General features: G+C 40.1%; 1 protein-coding gene across 3 annotated transcripts in view; it reads right to left on the reverse strand.

Annotated features, from left to right (window-relative positions):
- Window positions 1-1,742: 1,742 nt before the first annotated feature.
- Window positions 1,743-26,371, reverse strand: part of LOC132152975 (tyrosine-protein phosphatase non-receptor type 4-like) — a 52,068-nt gene continuing 27,439 nt past the window's right edge. For 2 of the 3 annotated variants that reach the window (XM_059562029.1, XM_059562026.1), the window contains exons 11-27: window positions 19,991-20,054; window positions 18,610-18,782; window positions 18,061-18,129; window positions 16,562-16,696; window positions 14,424-14,585; window positions 8,665-8,818; window positions 7,097-7,180; window positions 6,944-7,000; window positions 6,468-6,624; window positions 5,985-6,151; window positions 5,055-5,145; window positions 4,909-4,970; window positions 4,656-4,802; window positions 4,400-4,528; window positions 3,816-3,964; window positions 3,551-3,686; window positions 1,743-2,863 (exon numbers count right to left, since the gene is read on the reverse strand). In XM_059562029.1, the coding sequence (XP_059418012.1) occupies window positions 2,771-2,863; window positions 3,551-3,686; window positions 3,816-3,964; window positions 4,400-4,528; window positions 4,656-4,802; window positions 4,909-4,970; window positions 5,055-5,145; window positions 5,985-6,151; window positions 6,468-6,624; window positions 6,944-7,000; window positions 7,097-7,180; window positions 8,665-8,818; window positions 14,424-14,585; window positions 16,562-16,696; window positions 18,061-18,129; window positions 18,610-18,782; window positions 19,991-20,054 (2,029 nt within the window). In that variant the 3' untranslated portion in view covers window positions 1,743-2,770. The remainder of the gene's footprint in view (window positions 2,864-3,550; window positions 3,687-3,815; window positions 3,965-4,399; window positions 4,529-4,655; window positions 4,803-4,908; window positions 4,971-5,054; window positions 5,146-5,984; window positions 6,152-6,467; window positions 6,625-6,943; window positions 7,001-7,096; window positions 7,181-8,664; window positions 8,819-14,423; window positions 14,586-16,561; window positions 16,697-18,060; window positions 18,130-18,609; window positions 18,783-19,990; window positions 20,055-26,371) is intronic. The other variant, XM_059562028.1, reaches the window with a different exon arrangement.

Consider the following 26,371-nt stretch of genomic DNA (forward strand, 5'->3'; position numbering starts at 1 on the left):
CGACACTTTTGACACTCGGCTACATTATTATTATAATATTAATAAACTTATATTTTTATTATATTTCGGTAAACTATAATCAGCTATTGTGTGACATGTCAGAAAAGTGTAAATCAGCGCATCCTAATCCAGTTTCAGACCCAAAAATGTACTGACAGTAATGAAAACATTCATGAGAACATTTTGGAACTTTGTACTAAAACTGCATAGGCTTATCCCCCATATTTTACCATAGTCGTTTTATGTGCCAAATCGTTTTATCTTTATAGCATTGGTTAGAATGAAAATAATATGGTTTCATAAAATGGTTTGAAATTATATAATCTGAAGACATAATATATATACTGTATATATATATATACTTCATTTTGTAAAATAAAACAACTAAACACACCTACACAAGACCAACATGATTTAAATGTGGCATATAAAAATAGCTTATATATATATATATTAAGGCTAGGGTAAATCTACTTGGGTCAGCAAAAAAGAAAAAGATCTTATTTTCAGCCCTCAAAAAGTCAAGTGCTTACAGGTGCTCTGTATTTATTTATTTCTAACAGCACCACCCGCTGGTTTACTGAGGGCAGCTTCAAAAACATTCCTCCCTGCTAAAATCTTCAGAGGAATTCAAATGTGCAATGTAATAATAATAATAATTATACAAAAAAAAAAAAAAATACATGTTATATACCAAAACGACTCAGATCACACACCTTATTTTATTTTAAAGATTTTCTTTTTAATATACAACATTGTATGTACACTTTATAATATTTTCATAAAAATGGACAAGTGGCACAAATTTTTTTTTTTTTTTGCAGCAAATTAAACATTAACACCAGTCTACAATTGTACATTTTTGTTGAAAAAGTGCTGTCCCACAAGGCAGGGGGCATGTAGTTTCTCCCAAATTCCATGCCATATACCTGTTTTAAATGTCTTTTGGTAAAACCTGTAACCTGTTGAGCATAGAATGGAATATTTTGGTCCTAAAACCAAGGTTCTCCAGCAATTATGACCACAAAGAAACATCATATGATTGACTGTAAAAGTAGACAGTAACTTACAAAGAGTACAGGCATGGATTCAACTCGGCATTCAACTAGAGATGACCTGTGAAACTGGGCAATGGGTCAAACATTTTATTTGATAGTTTAACAATGTTAATATGATGGCTTCTAAACGAAGACTGCTCATAAAACTAGGGCTCAAATAAATAAACTAAAAATCAGACAGCCTGAACCAGACACCAGCTCTAATGTGTTGAACCAGGCCTAGATCAAACCTAAACACATGATTTGGGCTCTCACATTCACACTAACAGTACTATAAAACACATTTGCACATACAGACATCAGAAACATATAGTGATAACACAACAACACACGTACTGGACAAACTCTGAGCGTGCTGGATATTCTGCAGGCACAGTCTGCTACAAGAACTAAACTGGTCAACCATAAACAAACTCCAATTTGATCCTCCAACACGGTGCTGCATTTGACACACAATGGTGTGTAACATTTAGATTTAACAACAACACAAAAAGCAGTTCTTGTTTGCCATACTTAACTTATTTAAATTGCATTACCTACAGGGGATACTAAACCTTTAATCGAATATCTGATTATAAAATGGTAAGAAGTTTATTCTTTCAGGGAATGTTTGCCTCTGGACAGATCACATTTCTACATGACAGTCTTTTTATAATACAACACCAGAGGAGTGTATAAAAATAATATAATTTGATTGTTCTATATGTTAATTTCTGTGGGTTGGTGGCCCTGAATTTATTATTCTACAAACATACTGGTTCATAACTGATTGTGTCAAGCTGATGAACTAATATCTGGGTGGAATATTTTTAGTAATTAAAGTTAAATTTCAGTCTTTTCCTCACACAAAGCAATTGTTTGGCTTCAGACGATTTGGAATATAGTGAATATGATCTTTTAGGCTTTCACTGTATGGAAAAGAGCAGCACAAACATTTTTCTTAACATTTTTTGCACTCCATCTCCAAGAGCATCATATGGGTTCGGAAAGACACAAGGGTGAGTAAATAATCACAATATTTTCATTCTTGTATTCCTTTAACTTCTGCTTGAGAGACCAATCTGATATTTTGCATCACAGCTGTAATGCAAAGTGCTTTAAAGTCCTTGTTGACAGCATTTCAGTTTGACAGGAAAAATAAATAAAACTAATTTTCAATCTGCCCCAAAAAGGGAGAACAAACAAACAGGAAAAATTATCATTGTCTTAAGAAAACCATTATTTTATTTTTTTTTGTAAGTAGTTTCTTATGCAGGGCTCAATATTGAAATTAATAGAATATTTCTAATAAAATACAAATGTTCATCTGGAGCACAGGCCTGGATGTAAATTGTTTTGTAGGTGTTGTTTGTCTCAAAATAATAGGTGACCACATATAAAAACAGTCATTCATTCACGGGCCTGCCCTTAAACACATATGGCACCAGCAATCTCCACTATATTCATTATTAACATATATATCTGTTAAAACCCTGAACACTCAAAGTTCCTACAAGTACCTCATTCACCTTATTAGATTTTTTGTTGTTGTTTCTCTCCTCATTGAAGCCTGGCATATAGTCACTTTGCCATTGTAAAGTGCAGCAGTGCTTGGTTTATGACCTGTGTTCCTGGCTCGGGATACTACTCCATCACAGAGCTGTGATGTCATCATGTGAAGAAGATCCTGTGAGTGAATTTCAGTATCATTTTCGGGAAAAGCTGGCATTTCGTTAGTTGGATTCGTACAGCGTGGGCTTGAGTGGTTTCACCAGGCCCTCCTCATTAACCTTCAGTATGGCCTCACACACAAACTTGAACTGGCTCTGAGAAGAAAGAACAGAGGAGAAGTCATGATGAATGGAAGACGTGTCAGGAAGAAATGAAATTCAAAAAAGATCAGGTCCATCCTTCAAAATCATGCACCAAGTGAAGCCAGAAAAAAAACAGCAGATCTATCCAATACATGTTCAAAATAATAATTTGTTGCACATCAAGGCTCCAGCTATTTGATCAAAAATAATAGCAGCAAAAACAATAATATTGTTATACACTACAATTCCAAACATCCTTTTTTATATATATTTTTTTTTATTTTAAAATGTAATTTATTCCTGTGATGGTAAAGCTGAATTTTCGGCCATTACTCCGGTCTTCATTGTATCATGATTATTCAGAAATCATTCTAATATGAGTTAGTGCACAAAAACATTTTGAACATTATTATCAATGTTGAAAACAGATATGCTGCATAATATTTTTTTGGAAATCGTGAAGCACAAAAAAAAAATCCCATAAATGCTATAAGCATAAATTTGGGTCAATTCCCAGCTTTCCCCACTCTTACCAGCACACACAACTAAGCAACAAACACAAAATTACACTAGTATACTGGGATCATGAAAAATGAAATTCTGTATACAAGATCCTGGATTCTGGGAGGCAAAAACAAACCCCCAATGGTTGACTGACGGAGGAAATGACAGAAAGGAAAGAAGGTGGGCAGGACTTACAGGAGTCTGAATCATCATGGCCCTCTGATCCCGCATAGTTCTCACAATTTCTAATGGATACACCGGCTGGCCGCACTCCATCAGACACATTGCCGTCTCCATGGTGATGAGAACTCCCGTCCGGCCAATCCCAGCGCTGGGATATGAAAGAGGGCAAGGGGGAGGGACAAAAAGGGGAAATGGTAACCCAACACTTGATTACACTGTAATTCACTTTGGATAACTACATTTAGAAACTACTTTGTGATATAGACATATGAATTACCTGCAATGGACCACAACAGGTTCATCCTTCCCAGCTCGTTTACTTCGGACCAGAGCCACGAAATCCAAGAAGTCCGTTGAGTCATCCGGTACACCATGATCAGGCCACGCCAGGTACTGGATTTGGGTCAACTCCCTGCTTTCCCCACTCTAACAGTACACACAACAAAGCAATAGACACAAAATGACACTGTTATAATGGGATCATGACAAATGAAACACTGCAAATAAGATCCTGGAGTTCAAAATTAACATTTGCCAAGTGCCCAAACATGAAAATTATGTTTTCATTTACTCACCCTTATATCATTACAAAACTTTATTTTGTCTGTAGAACATAAAATAAAGATATGTTGATGCTTTTTGTCCATACAACGGGTTGCAAAACTGTTTGGTTACCAACTTTCTTCAAAATATCATTTTTTTGTGTTCCACAGAACAGTTTCAGAATGACATGACATATTTTTAGGTGAACTATCAAAACATCAGTCTAGAAACTTTATGAAGAACTGCAACATTGCACGGTTCAAGTCAAAGTAAGAATTGACTTAGACTGTTAACATGCAAATCTGCAATACAACTCACCTCAATGTGAGTCAGAGTCATATCCCTAACCAAGAAAGCAGAGTTTCCTTCCTCAGTCTGGCAGGAAACCTGAAAGCCGCTGTATGTGGCGCTACCTGAGGGGTTCGGCCAGTACTGATGGCACTTCACCTGTGGTAGAAATGGATCAATTGACATAAGCTCGAGAAGATTTAAGAAAAGATGAATTGCAATTAATTGTTTCTTTGTTAGAATAGAACCATCACAGTTACAATGTCAAAGATCAAGATATACATACACGTCCTCTCTCGACCTGAGTAGTAAGCATGACTACCAAAGAGGAGCCCTGCTCCCACGTCATCTGCCAGAAATCCGGGCACGTGTTGGGCAGCGGCCCCTGGCAGGCGATATAGCGGTTTATGAGTCTGGAGGCAGGAATTTCCATCTGCGAACATGACAAAACAAAATTACGAGGGGCTATTAATCACAATCCATCATTCCTTGGGTGTCTGAGTTTGGTGGAGGTAATAAAATAATTATGAGTCACTTACATTAATGTAATTTGCATTGATGTAGTCATCTGTGCCTTTCAAGAGGACCCTAGTGGCATCATCTGACAAGAAAACAACAATCCGGTTCATGTTTTATCACTTCCGCTGGTTATTAGTAAAAAAGAATGGCATGCAGTGGTACTCACAAGGTGAGATGTCTCTGTAGCGGTTTTTGGAAAGATTCTGAGGTAATTTGGCACATGACATTGTCATTCCAGGCCTTTTCCGATACAGTTGCTTTAAAATAAAAGGAAGTCAGTAAGTTTACAGTTTAAGTATTCAAACCTTGCTTTCAACTTTTATGAATTTCATACATGAATTTCACTCACGAGACATAGAAATCTGGTCGAATTGTGTCTAAAATATGATTTGTATAAGGGGCAATTCTCACAGAATGCATTTTTGAGATGCTGCAAAAGATGCCAGTCAAACACATCCATCTTTAGAAAATTAACGGAAAGGCAGTGGAATGCAAAAACGCATTCTATGTGAAATGGCCCATTACTCCTAAAATTCTAGCATTTCAATAATGGATAATTTCAAGGACATTCCACCTGGTGATTTGTGTGTAAATGCATGTATTTTCTCAGGAATTTTTAATTTTTTTATTTTTTTGTACCCTCAGATTCCAGATTTTCAAATAGTTGTATCTCGGCCATATATTGTCCTATCCTAACAGACCATACATCAATGGAAAGCTTATTTATTCAGCCTTTAGTTGATATGTAAATCTTATTTTCAAAAAATTGACACTTAAGACTGGTTTTGTGGTCCAGGGTCACACATTTTGATCAACATATTCACATACACACATATACACACACTAACAGGAAAATATTAGGGCTGTCAGATGAAAGACAGGAAGTAATAGGAAGGTCTTTTGATATGACCACATCCTGAATAACCCTGATTGCTTTGGATTTCAGAGCATGCTGTAAATGAGCAGTTTAGATAAACAATTACATATGAACTTAAACACTCTTTTACAAAGGAGAAATGATCATGGTGCTCACTATTTGTAATCATGTATGGAGTAAAAATATTTGATTTGTTCCAGAATCAGTCTGATAACTCACATCAAACTGGGCCAGCATTGTAGCACTGTTGAGGCCCTCCTTTAACTGCAGCATTGAGTCCCTCCAGGCGTCCTGGTCCAGCTGTGATGGGTCTGTGGGAGATTTCTCTGGGATGTACTGAAAATCCGGCTCTGTCTCCGATTTCTCCTCAACTACATCGTAGATAGCTACGCAAGGAGAGTTAATGTGGTGGCAATGTGATAAATTGATAGATCCACAGAACAAGCCGTACAAAATGAATCAATTACATCAAATGTTAATGTTACCGCAGCATAAATGGCTGCTCACTCCTCGGGTGTGTGTTTACTGTGTGTGTGTTCACGGTGTGTGTGTTCACTGCTGTGTGTGCGCACTTTTGATGGGTTAAATGCAGAGCATAAATTCTGTGTATGGGTCACCATACTCTGCTTTATGTCACTTTCACTTATTTCTACATGACTTGAAGGCATCAAAGACTAGTAAATGAATCAGAACAGCACTCACCATTGGGTCGCACCAACAGGATGAGCTCCCCCAGGTGGCTCTCACAGCTGGCCTTGATGAACATGACCACCTGATCATGCGTGTGTTCTGCAATATCTCGACCATTGATCAGCACAACCTGATCGCCTTCATTCAGTCGAGGCACACACAAATCAGCCTAGAGAGAAGACACACATAGAAGATGATGAAATTCAAAGTACTTGCCATTAGATGACAAAATAGGTTTCAATGCATTATTTTGATTATTATTTTTAATCAATTAAGAAATCTCAAGAAGGAAAATCCAAGCCATATCTAATTTTGAATGGAAAGCAGCAGAAATCCTTCAATACAGGCATACAGGACAGTTCACTGCTAATCCTATAGGGGTCACTCTTCAATGAATCAGTTTTTATTGTCTTCAGCTATAATCCCAGCTGCCCTATAAAAAGGCAATACCACAGTATTCATGACAATAAACAGCCAGTTAAACATACTGATGTTCCAGGCGCTACTCGAGACACGATAATGGGCATCTTCTGATCAGAGCCGCCCTACAAAGGAGTGAGAAGGGTGATTTCATAAAGGCTATGCAATTATTAAATCTTCAACAATCAGTCACATAAAATGAAAGATGCAGAGCATTTTACCTTCACATTAAACCCAAATCTCCCATTCTCATCCGGTTTCATCTGGATCAGGACAAGATTGTCATGTGGAATTACTCCGTTGGGCTAAACATGTGGGGGGAAGAAATAATGTCAACATTTACGTGTCAATTTCTCAGTTCTAGATTTAATCATTTAAAACAGCACATTTCAATGGTTTTAGCTAATTTGCATTGATTTTTTCTTAAGTAAAATTTTGGATGGTTTTTATTTTTTATTTTCATACTATGGAAGTCAAACAACTGTTTGGATACCCACATTCTTCAAAATATATTTTATGTTCAATAAAAGAAAGAAACTTCTACAGGTTTGGAACAACTTACTTCTGAGTATGACAGAAAATTACAGAATTTTAAGGCCATTACGCCCCCCAAAATCTAAAACTCTTACCAACTGAAATTAAAGGGACAGTTCACCCAAAAATGAAAATCACCCCATGATTTACCCTCAAGGCATCCTAGGTAGGGATACTCATATTGGCCATTTAACTGTTAACCTAAAGTAAGAATTATGACAGATTAATAGGATAAGTTAAATTATTCCATATTTATTTACTCACAGGGATGTGTCGATATGTGCAACCACACTGACTACATATTTCGCTGCGCAATCACCTGCTCCAATTTCATTTAACTGAAGTAGTAAAGGCATTACAATGGAAAAAGGCAATATCAGAAATTGAGTATCAGAGAGTGAATCCATGGGTGAATGTATTCAAATTCTGAATGGGTTATGGCCTATTCACCAAAAAACTCACACTCATCTCTGTTCTTCACAATCTCACAAAGTTCCGTTATATTCAATGAAGCCCTACACTATGGCACAATTTAATCTTTTATTTACATCGTGTGCACACAGACACTCATCCACTCTATTATTTATTTAATACTAATTTAATATTCTAATCTTATCAGTTAATGGTTAATGTTCGTATAAGGAGCAGCGGTTGTTTTTTAGCGAAAAGCGGATGATGTAGGCTGGAGCAATGTGGGACACTTTTATTTGCACTTTATTAGACTTCTTTTAGACTGTTGAAAAAGAACACCCATTCACTGCCATTATAAAGCTTGGAGGAGCCAGGACATTTTTATCTCCAATTGGATTCATCTGAAAGAAGAAAGTCATATATACCTAGGATGCCTTGAAGGCGAGTAAATCATGGGGTGTTTTTTTATTTCCATTTTAATTTTTTAACTATCCCTTTAAACAATTTACAACAATTCACATTTTTGAATGAAATTCAGAAGGCAACTTTGTTTTTCACCCCTAATTTAAATAACATATAATCTTCTACTGTCATCCTTCTTTTTGCGTTGTGAACATAAAAATATAAAAAATATTAACACACTAAGGCAATTAAAAATATTTATGTGTATTAAACTGTATGCACCAAACCACCAAGAGCTTTATTACTTTTTGAAAGTACAACCATGTCAGCAGTGTACCATAGAAGGGAGGGACGTAAGACTATTAATGCCAACTTTGGAAGAGGAACAACAAAGTAGCACACAGACAGTCTGGGTTGAGTGAGTCAGTTGATGTATTCTTACCTTCGCCTTGTCTGTTGCTATGGGGATAGTGTACATTTGATTGATGTGGTTGTCCAAGTCCTGTTGGGAGTGGGACAGTATAAGCTGGCTCAGATTCTTCCTGGACTGTTTGGGTGGGAGGGCAGGGGGCGGACCTTCAACTCCTTCCGGAGACCTATTAAATTAAGGAACAAATTTAAAAACATGTACAAATGAAAGAGCATCAAAAACGTACTTTAAAACATCTCCTTTTGCGTTTCACAGATAAAAAGAGAGTCAAACATGTTTGGATCGACATGAGCATAAGTAAATAATTTAAATTTTCCATTCAGGGTGGAATATCCCTTTAATAAAAGGGCTCCAATACCATCATTTTTTATCCAACACATGAATGACACAATTCAATGAAAGCACAATTCAGCTCAATACATTTAATTCAGCTGAAAACATTATACGGTGACAACCCAGTGAACCTCTGAATTATGCAACACACTCTGTTTTAGCTTTCACAAATGGGCACACACTTCCAGTGAACACTACACCAGGTAGGGTCACGAGTATCTGAGTGTGTGTTTGTATATACATTAGGGCGTAAGGGTGTGCAAGTCTGCATGTGTGCACTGGCTCCCACTGACCTCATTTGGCTTTTGTGTTCATTTCAAATTGTGTTCTCACCCCAGTATTGTATCAGAAAGTGACTGTTTGACCCAAACTGAACACATCATGCCTATACAGAGCTGCTGAGCAAATCAAATGTCACATAGAGCAAGTGTCTGTTTATCTACGGATAGCAGGGACATACAACATGACCAATGTAGTCAGATTCTGAAATAAATTATTTTTTATGGGCTAATTCTTTTTTTATATAAATTGGTCAAAAAGATTTATAAACACTGCCAAACCAGAATTCTGCAAGTCCTTTTAGGTGTTTGAGTTTGGGCACCAGGTGTTTTATTTCTTCATATGCTGTGTGTGTGTGTGTGTGTGTGTGTGTATGCATGTTGGTCTATTCTTTAGGTGTACAGGAAGATAAAGCAGAAGAGAAAGGACTATGGAACATAAGCTATGCCTACATCTGTGTGTTAAGAAATAGGTATTCATACTCAGTTCCTCTAAATTATATATAATTAAACAAAGAAAGCATGACAATGATGGCACATATAGTATACCGTTAATACCATAAACATCTCTGACATAGACCCTAAATATATGCCTACTACTCTGTCTACTACTATTTCACACTCACCTGTTCTGTGTATTTTACATTGCAGTTTTCTGTGATTACTCATGTTCAAACTTTGTTGAGAAGAAAATTGATTTCACACCTTGTCCTAACACATATCTGATGGGTATTACACATTTGGAACCAGATGTTGGAGTAATGAGATTTCACTGTGGGCAGGGCTAACCAGAGCAACATTTATGCATTTAACAGATACTTTTATCCAAATCAAATTACAATAGATAACATATGTAAATAGCCACACAGCATTGGTAGTATATACAACCCCAAATCAGAAAAAGTTGGGACAGTATGGAAAACGCAAATAAAAAAAAGAAGTGATTTCTAAATTTACTTTGACTTGTATTTCATTGCAGACAATATGAACACAAAATATTTCATGTTTTGTCTGGTCAACTTCATGTCATTTGTAAATATGCATCCTTTCCTGTCATTCAGACCTGCAACACATTTCAAAAAAAGTTGGGACAGTAAAGCTTTTACCACTTTGTAATGTTGCCATTCCTTTTCACAACACTTAAAAGACGTTTAGGGACTGAAGACACCAAGTGATGAAGTGTTTCAAGTGTAATTTTGTAATTTAAGGTGGGCAACAGTACGGGGTCTACGTTGTCGCATTTTGCGCTTCAAAATGTGCCACACATTCTCTGTTGGAGACAGGTCGGGACTGCAGGCAGGCCAGTCAAGTACCCGTACCCTCTTCCTCCGCAGCCAGGACTTTGTAATGCGTGCAGAATGTGGTTTTGCATTGTCTTGTTGAAATATGCATGGACGTCCCTGGAAAAGATGTCTTCTTGAAGGCAGCATATTATGCTCCAAAATCTCTTATGTACTTTTCAGCATTAATGGTGCCTTCACAGAAGTGCAAGTTACCTTTGCCAAGGGCACTGACACAACCCCATACCATGACAGACCCTGGCTTTTGGACTTGTTGCTGGTAACAGTCTTGATGATCCTTTTCTTCTTTGGTCCAGAGCACACGGCGTCCATTCCTCCCAAAAAATACCTGAAATACTGATTCATCTGACCACAGTACACGTTTCCACTGTGTGATGGTCCATCCCAGATGCCTCTGAGCCCACAGAAGAAGTCGACGGCGCTTCTGGACACTGTTAACATAGGGCTTCCTTTTGGCACAGTACAGTTTTAACTGGCATTTGTGGATGTAACTACGTATTGTGGTACTTGACAAAGGTTTGCCAAAGTAGTCCTGAGCCCATGTGGTGATATCGCTTATAGATGAATGACAATTCTTGATGCAGTGCCGCCTGAGGGATCGGAGATCACGGTTGTTCAGCTTATGCTTGCGCCCTTGTCCTTTACGCACTGAAATTCCTCCAGATTCCTTGAATCTTTTAATTATGTTATGCACTGTTGAATGTGAAATATCCAAATCTCTTCCTATCTTTCTTTGAGGAACATTGTTTTTAAACATTTCAATAATTTTATTATTATTATTATTTTTATTATTATATTATTTATTAAAAATGACATGAAGTTGACCAGACAAAACATGAAATATTTTGTGTTCATATTGTCTGCAATGAAATACAAGTCAAAGTAAATTTAGAAATCAGTACTTTCTTTTTTTATTTGCGTTTTCCATACTGTCCCAACTTTTTCTGATTTGGGGTTGTAAATACAGGTAGCTCAGCAATGCCAAAGAATTAGAAACAAAGCAACTAACAATTACTTATTGCAGCTGTGGCTGGTTAGGACATGGTGTTATTGGATATACATATACATGCTATTTTGGATATTTTTGAAACTTTACACATTTTAAACAGAGAGAAACTTTTGTAGAAATTAATAAATAAACTGCAAGCATTATAAAAATGTAAAAATGTAATTGGCACCAGTAAATACCTTCTAATATAATGTATTCTATAATACGTCACATTCTAACACCAGACTTTCTAAAAATGCCCACAAATGAACCACGAACTCTTAATAAAAATCATTATCATTTCCTCACCGTCATGTTGTTCCAAACCTGTATGACTTTTTGTTCGGTCTAACATACAAGAAGATATTTGAAAGAAGGTTGACAACCAAACTGTTTCGGTTATATAGACAAAAAAATACAATGAAAGTCAAAGGGAACTGAAACTGGTTGGTTATCAGCATTCCATCCAAAGAAATGCATAGGGGTTTGGAATGACATCAGAGTGAGTAAATAATGGCAGAATTTCCATTTTTAAGTGAACTATCCATTTAAACTATTTTGTGACCATACATGTGCTGTCAAACCTGGGTTTCCACAGTCATGAACAAGTTAAATGTAAGACTTTTAAATACCTTTTTAATACCACCTTATATGATATTTAATACCTAAATCTGTGGAGATACACATTAAATGACAAATATATGTGACCTTGGACCACAAAACCAGTCTTAAGTGTCAATTTTTAGAAATTGAGATTTATACACCAACTGAAAGCTGAATAAATAAGCTTTCCACTGATGTATGGTTTGTTAGGATCGAACAATATTTGGCCGAGATACAACTACTTGAAAACCTAGAATCTGAGGGTGCAAATAAAACTAAATACAGAGAAAATCGCCTTTAAAGTTGTCCAAATGAATTCTTAGCAATGCATATTACTAAACCAAAATTTATATTAGACTTATATTACTTATTGTAAAAAGGGGCATATGTCTCCTTTAAACAATAAAATGGTACTTTAAATGTGAAATGTGAGTAATTGTGACTGAACTGATTCATTTAAATGTTTGATTCAATCAGGAACACAACATCATCATGTTGCTCAGAGACGCAAAACAGCACTGTGGCTTTGTTTGGAATTATTTTTGTTGTTGCAAAAACAGGCAATCTGGTGTCTAAAGCATTAAGTCTCTCAGTTTATTGAACTGTTGTAAAAAAATTATAAAATCAATCACATTTGTAATCATGGTAATTTAAAAAAAAAAATGGACTCTTCGTTTGAAATTGATTAACTATATGAAGTGGTGTAAATACATAAATTTTCTGCCCCCATGTCTTGAATGTGTGATCATTCTGAATTTATTTTAATAGACTGAATCATGCAGTAAAAGCACACTGTAAATGCTCACACACACTAGACTTCATGTAATGCGTTCACTCTGTAGGTATTTTGAATGCTTTTTTGCGACATGAGAATATTCAGCAAATAGCTCACATGTCATGGTATGTTTTATCATGTTATGAATTAACTAAACATTTATAATTTTTACCGCAGTGTGTGTTTCAATGCTTCGTTGGTTATTTTTCATTTTATTTTTTAAATATTTGTGTCACTTATGTTTTAATTTGTCCGGTTGGGCAAGTAAAAAGAAGATCAGCTGTAGCTCGACCTATATTATTGCTATTATTATTATTATTATTATTATTATTGAGAACATTAAGAAGGTTGTTCAACCTGTATTCTGCTACTGCAATTCTCTCTGATGATTAAGTAACTTACTGCAGGGGAGAAAAATTCAATGATTTTAAACAGTCATTAGGTCTGTCAGACTTAAGATATTTTAGTTTCAATGTAACCAAAAATATTTAAGACCCATCGAATCTGAATTTAAGGCATTTTAAGTCTTTTTAAGGACTTTTATTAGGAAACCTTAATTTAAGACTTTTTAAGGACCCGGGGACACCCTGTGAAACAAAGGAAAGGGGGATGAGCTGTTCTATATCTATTAAACCAGCTCTCCAAACAAAGTCAAAACAACCACATGCCATGCAAATAGCCTATCTTTCACTGGCGATGTCATTAGGGTTAAGTATACTGCAGACCTATTCAAGAGGATCACAAAGAGCTTGACATGTTTACCATGCTCTGTTAAAATCCAGAGCTCTGGGCCCAATGCTATGAGAGCGGTAAATATGTTTTACAGCTGCGCAGTGTGTGTTTAGCTTCCATTCGGGGCCATTTAAGGGCGCAGACAGAAGGTGGTAACTTTGATTGGAAGGCTGAGACAAAATAAACAGCCAATAAAAGATGGTTTTGGTGCAGTAAAACCACTTGTCCCATTTGAGGAACAGACTTGAGCTTCTGTTTTTTAACACTAAATTATGTGGCTTCTACAAATAGTGTTTTATAATAACTGAAATGATTTACTGTTTCAATAAGTTAGAGTGCCACAGCAGTATGAATCAGCAAACAGTCAAGACATGAAATGCATTATAAAGTGCATTAATAAAAAAAATAAAAAATTAAAAAAAGTATACCAAACATCTGCTTAAAGAGTTGGTTTTCTGGGTTATTCTTTTTTAAAGATACTTTTGGGGATTTAAGAAACTGAAAGTTTAAAATATCACTGAAATTACTTTGGATAAAAATATCAATATTTCATTCATCTGACTATGACATCTAAACAGTCTTTTCCTTTAAAGGCATATTCCACACATTGCAAGGTGGATGCTGGGGTATTGTGGGTGGTTTTTTAAACAAGTTTGAACACAGAAGTAACCATAGGACGCACTATCAATAATAATAAAGCATTGCTGAAGCCAATTCTTGAGGATGGACTGTTTTGCTATTGAAGAAAAGGAAGAACTTACGGTGTAGACTCCAGGCTGATGCTGTTTGCTTGTGTAGAGGAAGCTGATTTGTGATTAGAGAAAATAGGAAGGCTGGGGGAGGCTTGGATGACATGGTCCACCAGGTGACCCATGGAAGAGGGCCGTAGCCGAGGACCTTCTTGCACAAATAAGGAGTTCCTACTGTTGACAGAACATTTATAGTTGCTGTAATCCTTTTCACCAATATTTTCTTATGAGCAAGTACAAATCCTATTAAAGATAGTTACTGTAAAGAGGACAATGTATTAGGCCTAACTGTCCAATTTAAATATCAATCACATTTTCCAATTCAAATGAGGATGAAAAAAAAAGTACAGGTTTAAGTCATAATGGAGTAAAAAATTACCATTTAATGCAATATATTATATTACATTATTTTATATCCTTTAGGATTAAATCTTGACAATTTATCTTCAGTACTAAAGTGATGATTGTGACAGGCCGTTACACATTATAGTACATTATGGTTTGATGTAGACGTCGAACGATATATTGTCAAGGCTGATATATCGGCCGATTTTTGGCATTTTTCAAATATCGGCATTGGCAATAGAACATTTATTTTGATGGCACTGAGAATGACAGCACCTTAACACAGTGCTCACATTCTCTGTCTTGTTCAGTGTTGTCGTTAACAGTTCTGTCCATGGATAGAAGTCTGTCTGATAATCAGATAGAACTGTTAAACAAAGGAATTAAAATATACACAAAAAGTATTATAACAATTGCTTTTATATTGTTAGTAATGGAAAGGCAAACATCATAATACTTTCTCGTTTGCCGTCAGCATTCAGCAAATATACATTTATATAATTTAAAAAAATCTTTAAATGACTAATGAACATCTAATTTCAAAAACCTTGCAAAATTAGTCAAATCCAGCTGTGAGATTGCTATTGACAAACTTTCAACTCGTGATTTTAAATGATGCTGTGCTTCATGCTTTTGCCCACTGTCATATTCATATCATTTTCACTGTGTACTATATGTAAAATGAGTGTTACCTTGGCTTTATTTAAAAAAATTTAAAATGTTTCCCAATCCACACAAACTTCCCAGAATATGGAGTGCCCTGTTGGTTACTGTGTTTACTTCCTTTTTAATTATGTTTTTATTAAATATTAGTTTTTGTTTTTTTTTTTGTGAAAAATGCATTGTCATTTAAAGTATAAGCATGTTTATTTTACACATTATTTTTTTTAATCCATTTTCAAATAATTTCAAATTTCTTAAATATTAAATAAAATAAATACAATTATATAGGCTTTATATCTGCCATCGGCCACCCTGCTTTCCACGATATCAGCATCTGCTGTCAAAAAAGCAATATCGGTCGACCACTAGTATGATGTAACGCATCAAACTATGTGTAAACAGTTAAAACTAACACACACCCTACTTATTCATTTTACAATCCAGTCTCTCTCTCTTACTGAAAACTCCCTCTGTTTATTAGTAATGCGGAAGTCTGCCTCGGAGTCTTTGACACAAGGAGTGACTCCCTGACTTCCTGGATGGGTAAAACTCACAAAACCTGTCAAGAATGTGTCAAGGTCATACTTCTCCCCTAAATAAAAGGGGAAAAAAAGAAGTAGTAGTAGAGGAGGAAGAAATGATAGTATATTTTGCTTTTGGAAATTAAGCTTTTTTAGTACCATTAAAAATTTGCATGTGATATTCTCATTATTGTAACACAAGAAAAATACATTCATTGTAGCAACTTTATGCTGATAAAAAAAAAAATAGTATTACGGTATTTTTAAAACAGTATTATATTACAGTACAGTAGTATTATAGTAGAAATCTAATGACAATCATTACTAGTAATAACGGGGGAGAAAGAAGGATGAAAAAAAACATTACACTAATTAAAATGTGGGGGAAAATTTGCATAATTGCTGTGAAAATATGAAAAAAATGTTTACTTTAATTTCCTTTAGCACATATATTTTCTTATTCTTTCTCTTTGCAATTTTGAGTGAAACATGACAGACATATAATCATGAAATTCACCTACATAAAGTTTTCACGTGTCTTTTTGACCCATCACCCCGAAGCACCCTACCGGGTCTTTTCTCATTAGATTGGGTGTTTCACTAAAACAGAGATGAACTCACTGGTTGGGTGTTCCAGGGGGCGAGCGGGTGGGCAAGCTACGGGTCTCCAGCCTCTCTTCAGACAGTGAGTTCCTGCTCACCGATTCCCAGTCTGTCGTACCCATCAACTTTCTGCCCAGGGGTTTGCTGGGAGATCTAAGAGATGGAACCCATTCGGTTAATCCCCACAATACCCTAGTAGAGCCATAGCCTAAGGTCACTTCTAAGCATTTACTGTCTAACTGTTTAACTGTAAGTTATTATTCCACTGAGCAACTGAATGTTCTTATACAGTGGACACCATAAGAGTGTGAATAATAAAACTTAATAATTAAGTCAGATCATATTTCACCAACTGATCCTTTGAATGTAAAGTTTTAATACTGATTTCACCATAATAAGAAATCAGTTTCCTTTGAAACCGAAATCTGAGTTTATCGTTTTACCTTTATGTTCTCCAAAGTATTTTACAATATTTTATTTATATTTTGAATGTTTAATTGCAGGAGTTTAGTACATGCTGACACAGTAACATATAATGAGAAATCTATTTCCACTGTATGGCAATTTTTGCAAATATAAATATAAAATTCAAAAAGTCCAGTCATAATTTTTTCTGTCATAAGAAAAATAAGTCATTGTCAAAGATTTTGTGCAAGTAATGGATTTCACTGAAAAATGTCCAATATGATTTGATTGTTTGTTTGTTTTTTTAAGAAATTTGTTTATTCATTAAGGATGCATTGAACTGATCAAAAGTGACTGTAAAGACGTGTATATTTTTATGTAACAATTGCATATGCATATCCATGTAACTTCCTATTTATCATTATCAAATAATCCTGAAGACAATGGTTCCACAAAATTACTTAGCAGTATAATATTTTAACATTGATAAGATTCCTGAGCAGCAAATCAGCATATTAGAATGATTTCTGAAGGAGCATGACACTGAAGACTAGAGTAATGATACTGAAAATTAAGCTTTTCACAGAAATACATTTTAAAATATACTACAATAGAAAACAGTTTTCTTATAATAATATTTCACAATATTACTGCTATTACTTCTTACAGCCTTTGTGAGCATAATACATTTCTTAAAAAATAAAATAAAATAAAATTATATATATATTCTGAATGGTAGTATTGCATTATAATTGCCTGATTTTAACAAAAGAAAATTCCATGGATTACACTGTTGTCAGAAGTGGTTTAAAATGCATTACTAAAACTGGTTGACAAACAGTTTTGAATATTTCTAGTAGACAGGAGCTGTACTTTAATGACTAGAAATGACCACAGAGTCAACTGACTCGCTTGAAAATGACTTTGATCTCAACATGACCCTCAAAGCTTCATGTAAAGGTTCACCTTCTGATCCAAGTTACTCCTCCTCACCAGCTGGTAGTTTATTTTTTAAGAAAGTTCACAAATGAATATGCTAATGATCATTAACTGTAGAATCATATCATAACCGGTCACCAACACAAAATCGCTGAAGTACAAGCACACATTACCTTGCAAACACTCTGTCCTTGATTGCCTTTTCCTTGCCATACTGAACAGATTGTGCTTCTGTCCTCCCACTGTGAAGAGATTCAAACCATATTTCTCCATTTTACAACATATAACGTGACATTCAAAGCTCTTAGTTCTCAAAGCTACAGAGTTCAAATATGTTTCATACTATAGTGACTACCAATAAATGCTTATAAATCTAGAAAGCATCACAAGATGAATTATTCATCACCTCCTCTTCCTAGTTTCCATATATCTAAAATTGGCTAAAAGAGCATCATCAATTTTTCAAAAGTTTATCCCCAGGATTTACAAGAGTATGTGTTAGTGTCGACTAAGGTTTGATGACTGTGACCTCCCTCAGGACATAATCGATTACAAGACTGAAACTAAAATTATAGGAATTTATGCTCAGAAAAAAATATAAATGAAAATATAAATTGCCTGAATGGGCAAGGAGATAAGTTCTTCAAACTACTGTACATGCACCACGTTTGGGCCCATTTAAAAAAGGATGTGTATGTAGGAACACTGGAGGACTGTCTTACCAGTATCGGAACCTGGAGCCCAAACTGAAGTAATGTGCAAAGAAGTTCTTCTGCAGAGGAACGGGCTGATCCAGCCGAAAGAAGGTGTGGTGTTCAACACAGGCCTTCCAGAGGTTCTTACAGGCCCTGTAGTTCACCATGTTGAAGCCGACCAATGTATCTCTTGTCTCATGCTATCAGCAAATAGGAAAAAAGGATCTTAAGGCTATTAAATCAAGCATACTGCACGCTTAATCCAAAACACAGGAGATGTTGGAGACATTTACATTCACTGCTCTCAATATTATGTCATCGTGAACATGGACCTCTATTTGAAACCTGGCCCAAAAGAAAAAAAAAGCTCTGCTCTAGAGAGACCTATTAGGACTGACACTCCAATCTTCAAGTCTCCATTGGTCACTGGGGACTCCAGAGGGGGGTAAATGCACTTCCCAGACTGTTTTTGATTCTGCGACCAAGGTCCAAGGAAATCGTACCCACTCGGCAAAGCTGTGCCATCTGGGCATCAATTATGGATCATGACATCAAGTTCTGCTTTTAGTACAACTGCTTCTGAAAGGCCCCTGTGCATTATTCACAGTGCAGGGGTGTTTTGAGGTCTCCAGCAGAGGAGACGGTCTGTGACGCTGTGGAGACCCGGTTCAGGCACACAGGTTCTCGTTGGGTCTCAGCAATCAGAGCAACTCATGTCAGGTCTCATCCCGCTTCCCCATATGCAAACTGAATCATCTACTCTCCATAATTAATAAGCTGTAAAGACTGTTTATCTAACTCCACATCGTCACTGACAGCAGGGAGGTAATTACAGAGGGATTTCAAATAAATAAAGATCAGTGGTGCTATGGGAGCCAATATGCTCTTTAATTTGATACTGCCTGAGCAAGATGGTTTATTAATAAAAGTTTCTGGTGCCTGAGGTTTGTAAATGGGAGTGATAATGTCTGTTGGGGTCAATTTATGATTTTACACATTATATCAGTAAGATGGAAACAATATGGATGCACACATATACACACATATGTGCTGCCACTCATCACATAAAAATTAAAGACAGCCAAAAATATCAACAAGAATAACAAGTTCATATAATATATAGTTTTAACATTAGAATTTTAATACATTAATATTTAATGAATAATTTCAATATTTGTGCACCCATATCATGCCCTACATTTTCAGTCACAAAATAATTATGATATTGTGAAACATTGTGAATCATGCCATTTGTTTTGCAATATGCACCATATCGCGAGGGAGCTAGCAATGCCTTAGCAAACAATGTTTGCTGTTTTACTCAGAAATACATTAAATGGCCAAAGTTAAACGTGTTCTGGATGCTGTTTTATGTTGCCTTGCCTTACTGATCAAGTGTACCACTTACCCCCTCTTTACTCAGCTGGATGAAAAACTGTTTGCATTTAAAAGATAGTTTTACAATCTTCAACCTAAAATAGAAGAAAAGAAAATTGTTGGCATTTTCAAGGGCAGCAACAAACACATATTCTGAGCTATTAAAAATCCCTAACCCATTTCATGGCCCTTTGTGTGTCTCTGAGCCTCACTCCTATTAAAATATGACTCATACTGAAGCTAAATATATTCTACACAAACACACACTTAAATGTCTGAATAAACACATGCTGGGGCAGCCTCAACCTCCTTAGACACATTCTGTCACACAATCCCAGCACAACACACAACTCCCAAACAGTCAATGACCCAGGCAGGTCAAACTCAACCTCAATTGTCTTTTAAGAACATCCTTCATTGGTTTCCATTTGAGTCAGCATAATACAATATATATACCCTTTTTTAACAATTACTTGGGATCTTTGAACTGCAGGGGCGATAAAATGATCAATAAGTGCAACCGTTTGCAATGAGAGGTTAGTTGACATCTATGGCAAACAGCCCCTGTTCCCTTCTGGGCTAAACATAGTATGCCTGGAAATCATCTGTGCATGTATTTCAAAAGGGAGAAATGCTTGGACTACAGTTACAGAAGCAGATTGGGTTGTGCCAGACAAACAGCCTGGTGGTGGAGGGTGAATAAAGCTTTGCCTGATGAAGATTTGGGTGCCGCTCTTAACATTGGATCATTTAGTATTCTGCACAATTTAAAATGAGTGAAAAAAAAAAAAAAGATTACAACCCCCATGATGTATTTAGCTTCAGAAGAGTGGAATTTAGTTCCCTTTCGAGAGTACTCTCGTACTGCGTAAGCTAGCTTACGCTATGGGAAAAGGTCCCCTTTTCTCGAGAATATGAAGCCAAAAATTATCCTTAATTTTTAAATAATGTAAAACGCAGTGCTGCAGCACAGCAGACCCAAGCGAAGCGGCTCGCGCGCTTATTGGCTGTGCTGCGGCAACTGCAGCAACCTATGGTGAGGCGGCGGAGAGTAACGAACCAATGGGGGCGCTTCGCGCCCATTGGATGTCAGAGCGCGCCAAAATAGGCGTGGCTGGAACTATATAAGCCACCGCTTCACCATAGGGATCAGATTTCATCTCCTTCAGCGATCTCACCTGCACTTCGCTGTCTTCTCCGGAGAAGCCTCTACACGCCGTCGAAAAGCCTCTCAGCGGGATAGCACTGCAACGCAGATCTGAGGACGCCGGCTCGTGCTTCATCTCGACGCCGCCTTCAGCACTCGCTTCCTGCTGCGCCATCCGGCGTGACTATATCCTTTTCAAAGCTAGTGTGTTTGCCGCTGCATCACACTTTTTTCCTCCAGAATTCGAGGCGTTGTTTCAAATGCCTCGGGCCTGCGCTTCCTGCCGAGGCCCTCTGCCCAGCGAGGACCGCCACATCATCTGTGTCTCCTGCCTGGGCCGCGAGCATGCTGAGAGCGCACTCTCCAAGGGCGGCTGCCCTGAGTGCGACGACATGGCTATATCGACCCTGCGGGCTCGATTAGCTCAAACCAGCCACGATGCTCCACCCGCTCCGCCTCTTCTCTCTCAAGTGCCGCGTAAGAAACGCCGCGATCAGAGAATGCCTGAGCATACTGCTACACGCGAGCTCACGCCGGAACACTCCCCGCGTGCCTCGCCCGCTCTCTCTCCTTCGCCTGTCCTCTTCGTGGACGAGCAGCGCCAGTCCCTGCTCACCAGCGCCCCCTTCTCCGCCTGAGGCGGAAGAGGACAGACACGACAGCCTTTCTCTCGCCGCGTCCAGTAGTGAGGAATGGTCGGGCTCCATTGCGGACCCCCCCCTCCTCTACAGCACCCAGCTGCACCGGACAACGCGCTGATATCGACGCGGAGCTTACTCGCGTGCTTACAAGGGCTGTCAGCGACCTTCAGCTCGACTGGTCTCCTCCAGACGAGCCCGCTAAAAGCAGGCTGGATGAATGGTTCCTGCAGGGGCGCCCTTCGGCCCCTCCGCAAAGAAACGCCCCCTTCTTCCCGGAAGTTCACAATGAACTCACGAAGTCGTGGAAAGCCCCATTCTCCGCACGCTTAAAGACTTCTGTCTCGTCAGCGCTCTCCTCTGTTGACGGCGCCCGAGACCACGGTTACGAGAGCCTCCCCCCTCTCGAGGAGGCTATTGCTGCACACCTCTGCCCGCCCTCAGCCGCAGGATGGCGGTCGAAGCCTGTGCATCCATCCAAGCCGTGCCGCACCACCTCAGCTCTCGCTGGCCGAGCTTACACCTCCGCTGGTCAAGCTGCTTCGGCTCTACACACAATGGCTGTGCTGCAGGTTTTTCAGGCCAGACTTCTCCGTAACCTGGACGAGTCTGCCCCAGATACCTATGACTTTAAAGATCTCCGCAGCGCTACTGATCTAGCCCTGCGTGCGACAAAGACCACAGCACAAGCGATCGGCCGAAGCATGGCAAGCCTCGCTGTTTTAGAGCGACACCTCTGGCTCACGCTCACGGAGATGAAAGACGCCAACAAATCCGCCTTTCTTGACTCTCCTATCTCGCCTTCCGGCCTCTTTGGCCAGTCGGTTAAGGGTTTCGCTGAACGCTTCACTGAGGCTCAGAAAACGTCACAGGCAATGAGACACTTCCTGCCGAAACGCTCTAGCTCTGCTGCGGGACGCCGTAGAAATGCGCCGCCCCCTCAGACCTCGAAGCCATCGCAGCCAGACTTACAGTCTCGCCCAGCGACCAAAACCCAGCACCGCTCTCGCTCTACGAGCCGCAAACCGCCAGAGAGACGGGGACCTCGGCCCAGGATTGTGCTGAACCCCGAGCCTCCGAAGCCCTCCTGACCTTCGGGCTGAAAAGACCGTGGTTAAGTCCCGCTGCGGCCGGACTACCACACAAGAAACCTCACATGCTTCCTCCAATCCCCTCACTAAAGGCGGTTGGAGATGTCTATACTGCAGTAAACGAGCCTGTTACAATGCACGCACGCCTGCACACAAACGCCGTTTTCACGGCGACCTCAATAAAGCACAAAAAGAGCTTTTTCTATGTAGGCAGTGTGCCCACTACACAGTACGCACCCCTACATGTATACAAACTCCCCCAAGTGTCACAAAGACACACTCGGGTCTCCTTTCATGCCCACCTTCCCGCTCGCGCCGGAGGTGCTCTAAATGTAGCGCGCGTGCCCACTTCTCAGTGCGCAACCCTACAAATAAGCGCTGTCACCACAGTGTCACAAGCACAGCATACTCGAGCTACTGGTCCCCTCATAACAGGCGGCCAGTGCCCGAAGCACATTCAACCCATAGCCGCACGATCCGCTGCATGGCAGGCCATCCCCGGCATATCAAATTGGGTTTTGAATATAATAAAACGAGGTTACTCGCTCCAGTTCGCTCGCAGACCGCCGCGCTTTCGCGCCGTGGTCGAAACGAAAGTGAAAAGCGAAATGACACACGTCTCCTTCGCGCCGAACTGATAAACCTTCTTGCAAAAGGGGCGATAGAAACTGTTCCCCCTGCGCAGCGCGAGTCAGGCTTTTACAGCCGCTACTTCCTCGTACCAAAAAAGGATGGCGGTCTCAGACCCATCCTAGATCTCAGACGTTTGAACAAAGCGCTTATGACGCGATCGTTCAAAATGTTAACTACCAAACAAATACTCGCGCAAATTCGCCCGAGGGATTGGTTTTTCTCAGTGGATCTGAAAGACGCTTACTTTCACATTCAAATAGCACCCCATCACAGGCCATTCTTGAGATTCGCCTTCGAGGGGCAGACTTATCAGTACATGGTTCTTCCATTCGGCCTCTCCGTAGCGCCCCGTACGTTTACACGGTGCATGGATGCCGCTCTCGCACCCCTGAGAATGCAGGGAGTGCGAGTATTGAACTACCTCGACGACTGGCTAGTTTTAGCCCATTCCGAGGAACTACTGACGACACACAGATCCTGGATCCTCAGCCATTTAGAATGCCTGGGTCTCACGATCAACACTGTCAAGAGCGCTCTGTCTCCCAGCCAGAGGATTTCCTTTTTGGGGATAGACATAGACTCTGTGACATGTACAGCGCGCCTGACGTCACAGCGCGCTCTCACTATTCAGCATCTAGCCGTGTCGTTCAAAGCCGGGTCTCTTTACCCGCTCAAACGATTTCAGGAAATGCTAGGTCTGATGGCATCAGCCTCTGCGGTTCTCAAACTGGGCCTGCTGCGCATGCGCCCACTACAGCGCTGGCTGAGAGACCGTGTTCCAGCGCGCGCCTAGATTTCCGGCCGCGCACGCATCAGGGTGACCCACGGCTGCATCACAGCTCTGGCCCCTTGGAAAATAGCCAACTGGTATCAGTTAGGCGTAAGCACGGGCGCTGTCTCGAAATGGAAAGTAGTCTCGACAGATGCATCCAACCTCGGTTGGGGCGCCCTGTACGAGGGCAGGTCTGCCTCCGGCCTCTGGTCGAGCCCGGAGCGACTGTTACACATAAACTGTCTGGAGATGATAGCGGTCGAACTATCCCTGAAAGCTTTCCTTTCATTTTTAAAGGGCCACCACGTTCTGGTCAGATCAGACAGCATGTCAGTGGTGGCCTACATAAATCGCCAGGGTGGTGTCAGGTCAGAAACCTTGCACACCCTGACCGAACCACTTCTGACATGGGCACATTACAATCTGCGCTCACTAAAGGCAGCGCATGTACCTGGCATCCTGAACCGGGGCCCGGACATGCTTTGCAGGGCAAATGTTCCCCCTGGGGAGTGGTCTCTTCACCCACAAACGGTTCAGTTGATGTGGAGCATCTTCGGCAGGGCAGAGGTCGACCTCTTCGCCTCAGAAGACAACGCTCATTGCCCAATATATTTTTCAAAGAGCAGGGACGCGCTGGCCCTCGATTGGCCCAGACGCCCACTTTATGCCTTCCCACCGGTCGCGATGCTACCGCAGGTCATCGATCGGGTCAGGAAGAGCAGATGTGCTATGCTGCTAGTAGCCCCACTCTGGACGACCCAACCTTGGTTCTCCGAGCTGATGCAGCTGTCCAGTACAGCCCCATGGCCAATACCGCTGCGGAAAGATCTCCTCACGCAGCTGAAGGGCGCGTTCTGGCATCCCCACCCCGAACTTTGGGCCCTTCATGTATGGCCCCTCAACGGGTACCCGGGAACCTCCCTGAGGGAGTGTTAAAGACCATTACGGGAGCCAGAGCGCCCTCAACCAGGCGCCTGTACGCGCAGAAATGGTCAGTGTTCTCCACCTGGTGCGGGACACGGAACCTAGACCCTCACTTATGTGACGTGACGGAGATACTCTCCTTCCTACAGGAGCGTTTAGATGCGGGCAGATCCCCGTCTACGCTCAAAGTGTATGTGGCAGCCATTGCAGCTTCTCATGCTCCGGTGGCCGGCCTATCACTGGGAAAAAACGAACTGGTCATTCGTTTCCTTATTCGTCGGATGAACCCTCCCCGACCCCCTTCAATCCCTTCCTGGGACCTGTCTACGGTCCTAGAGGCCTTAAAGGGCCCCCCTTTTGAACCGCTTCAGTCTGTCGATATGAAGCTTCTTTCGTTCAAAACCGCTTTTCTACTGGCTCTGGCCTCAGTCAAGCGAGTGGGGGATTTACATGCGCTATCTGTAAGCGCTGACTGTCTCGAGTTTGGGCCTAATGACTCCAGAGTCATTCTCAGACCAAGACACGGCTATGTCCCCAAGGTGCTCTCAACACCGTTCAGAGCGCAGGTCATCTCGCTGTCAGCCCTTTCCTCGCAAAGCGACGAAAGCAACGCGAGCTTCATCTGCCCCGTCAGGGCTCTCAAAACCTATATTGCGTGCTCCGCCTTATTCAGGAGGTCGGACCAGGTCTTCATATGCTTTGGTGGGCGCACCCGAGGTCTCGCCACCACGAAGTAAAGCCTATCGCGATGGATAGTAGACACTATCTCGCTGGCTTACAAATCTAAAGGCCTTCACTGCCCGTTCGGCATCAGAGCCCATTCCACCCGAGGTATGGCCTCGTCATGGGCGTGGTCCTGCGGGATACCACTGGATGATATCTGTGCGGCGGCAGGCTGGGCGTCTCCGTCCACATTTATTAGATTCTATAATCTACAAGTCCCTGCCCTGCAGGCCAGGGTACTTTCTATATAGACGTGCTAAGCCTTATCACGTCCCCCTTTTTTAGTTCCCTATATAAAGCTCACTAAGGTTGGCTGTTGGGACTGGGATTTCTCCTGCTATAAAGCCCCGAGCTCTCGCCTCGGGCTGTGACAGGTCGAAGTTCCCGAGCACGCACGGCGTTTTACATTGTGTTCCCATAGCGTAAGCTAGCTTACGCAGTACGAGAGTACTCTCGAAAGGGAACGTACTCGGTTACTAACGTA

Source organism: Carassius carassius, chromosome 11 (assembly GCF_963082965.1).
Source record: "Carassius carassius chromosome 11, fCarCar2.1, whole genome shotgun sequence".
NCBI lineage: Eukaryota > Metazoa > Chordata > Actinopteri > Cypriniformes > Cyprinidae > Carassius > Carassius carassius.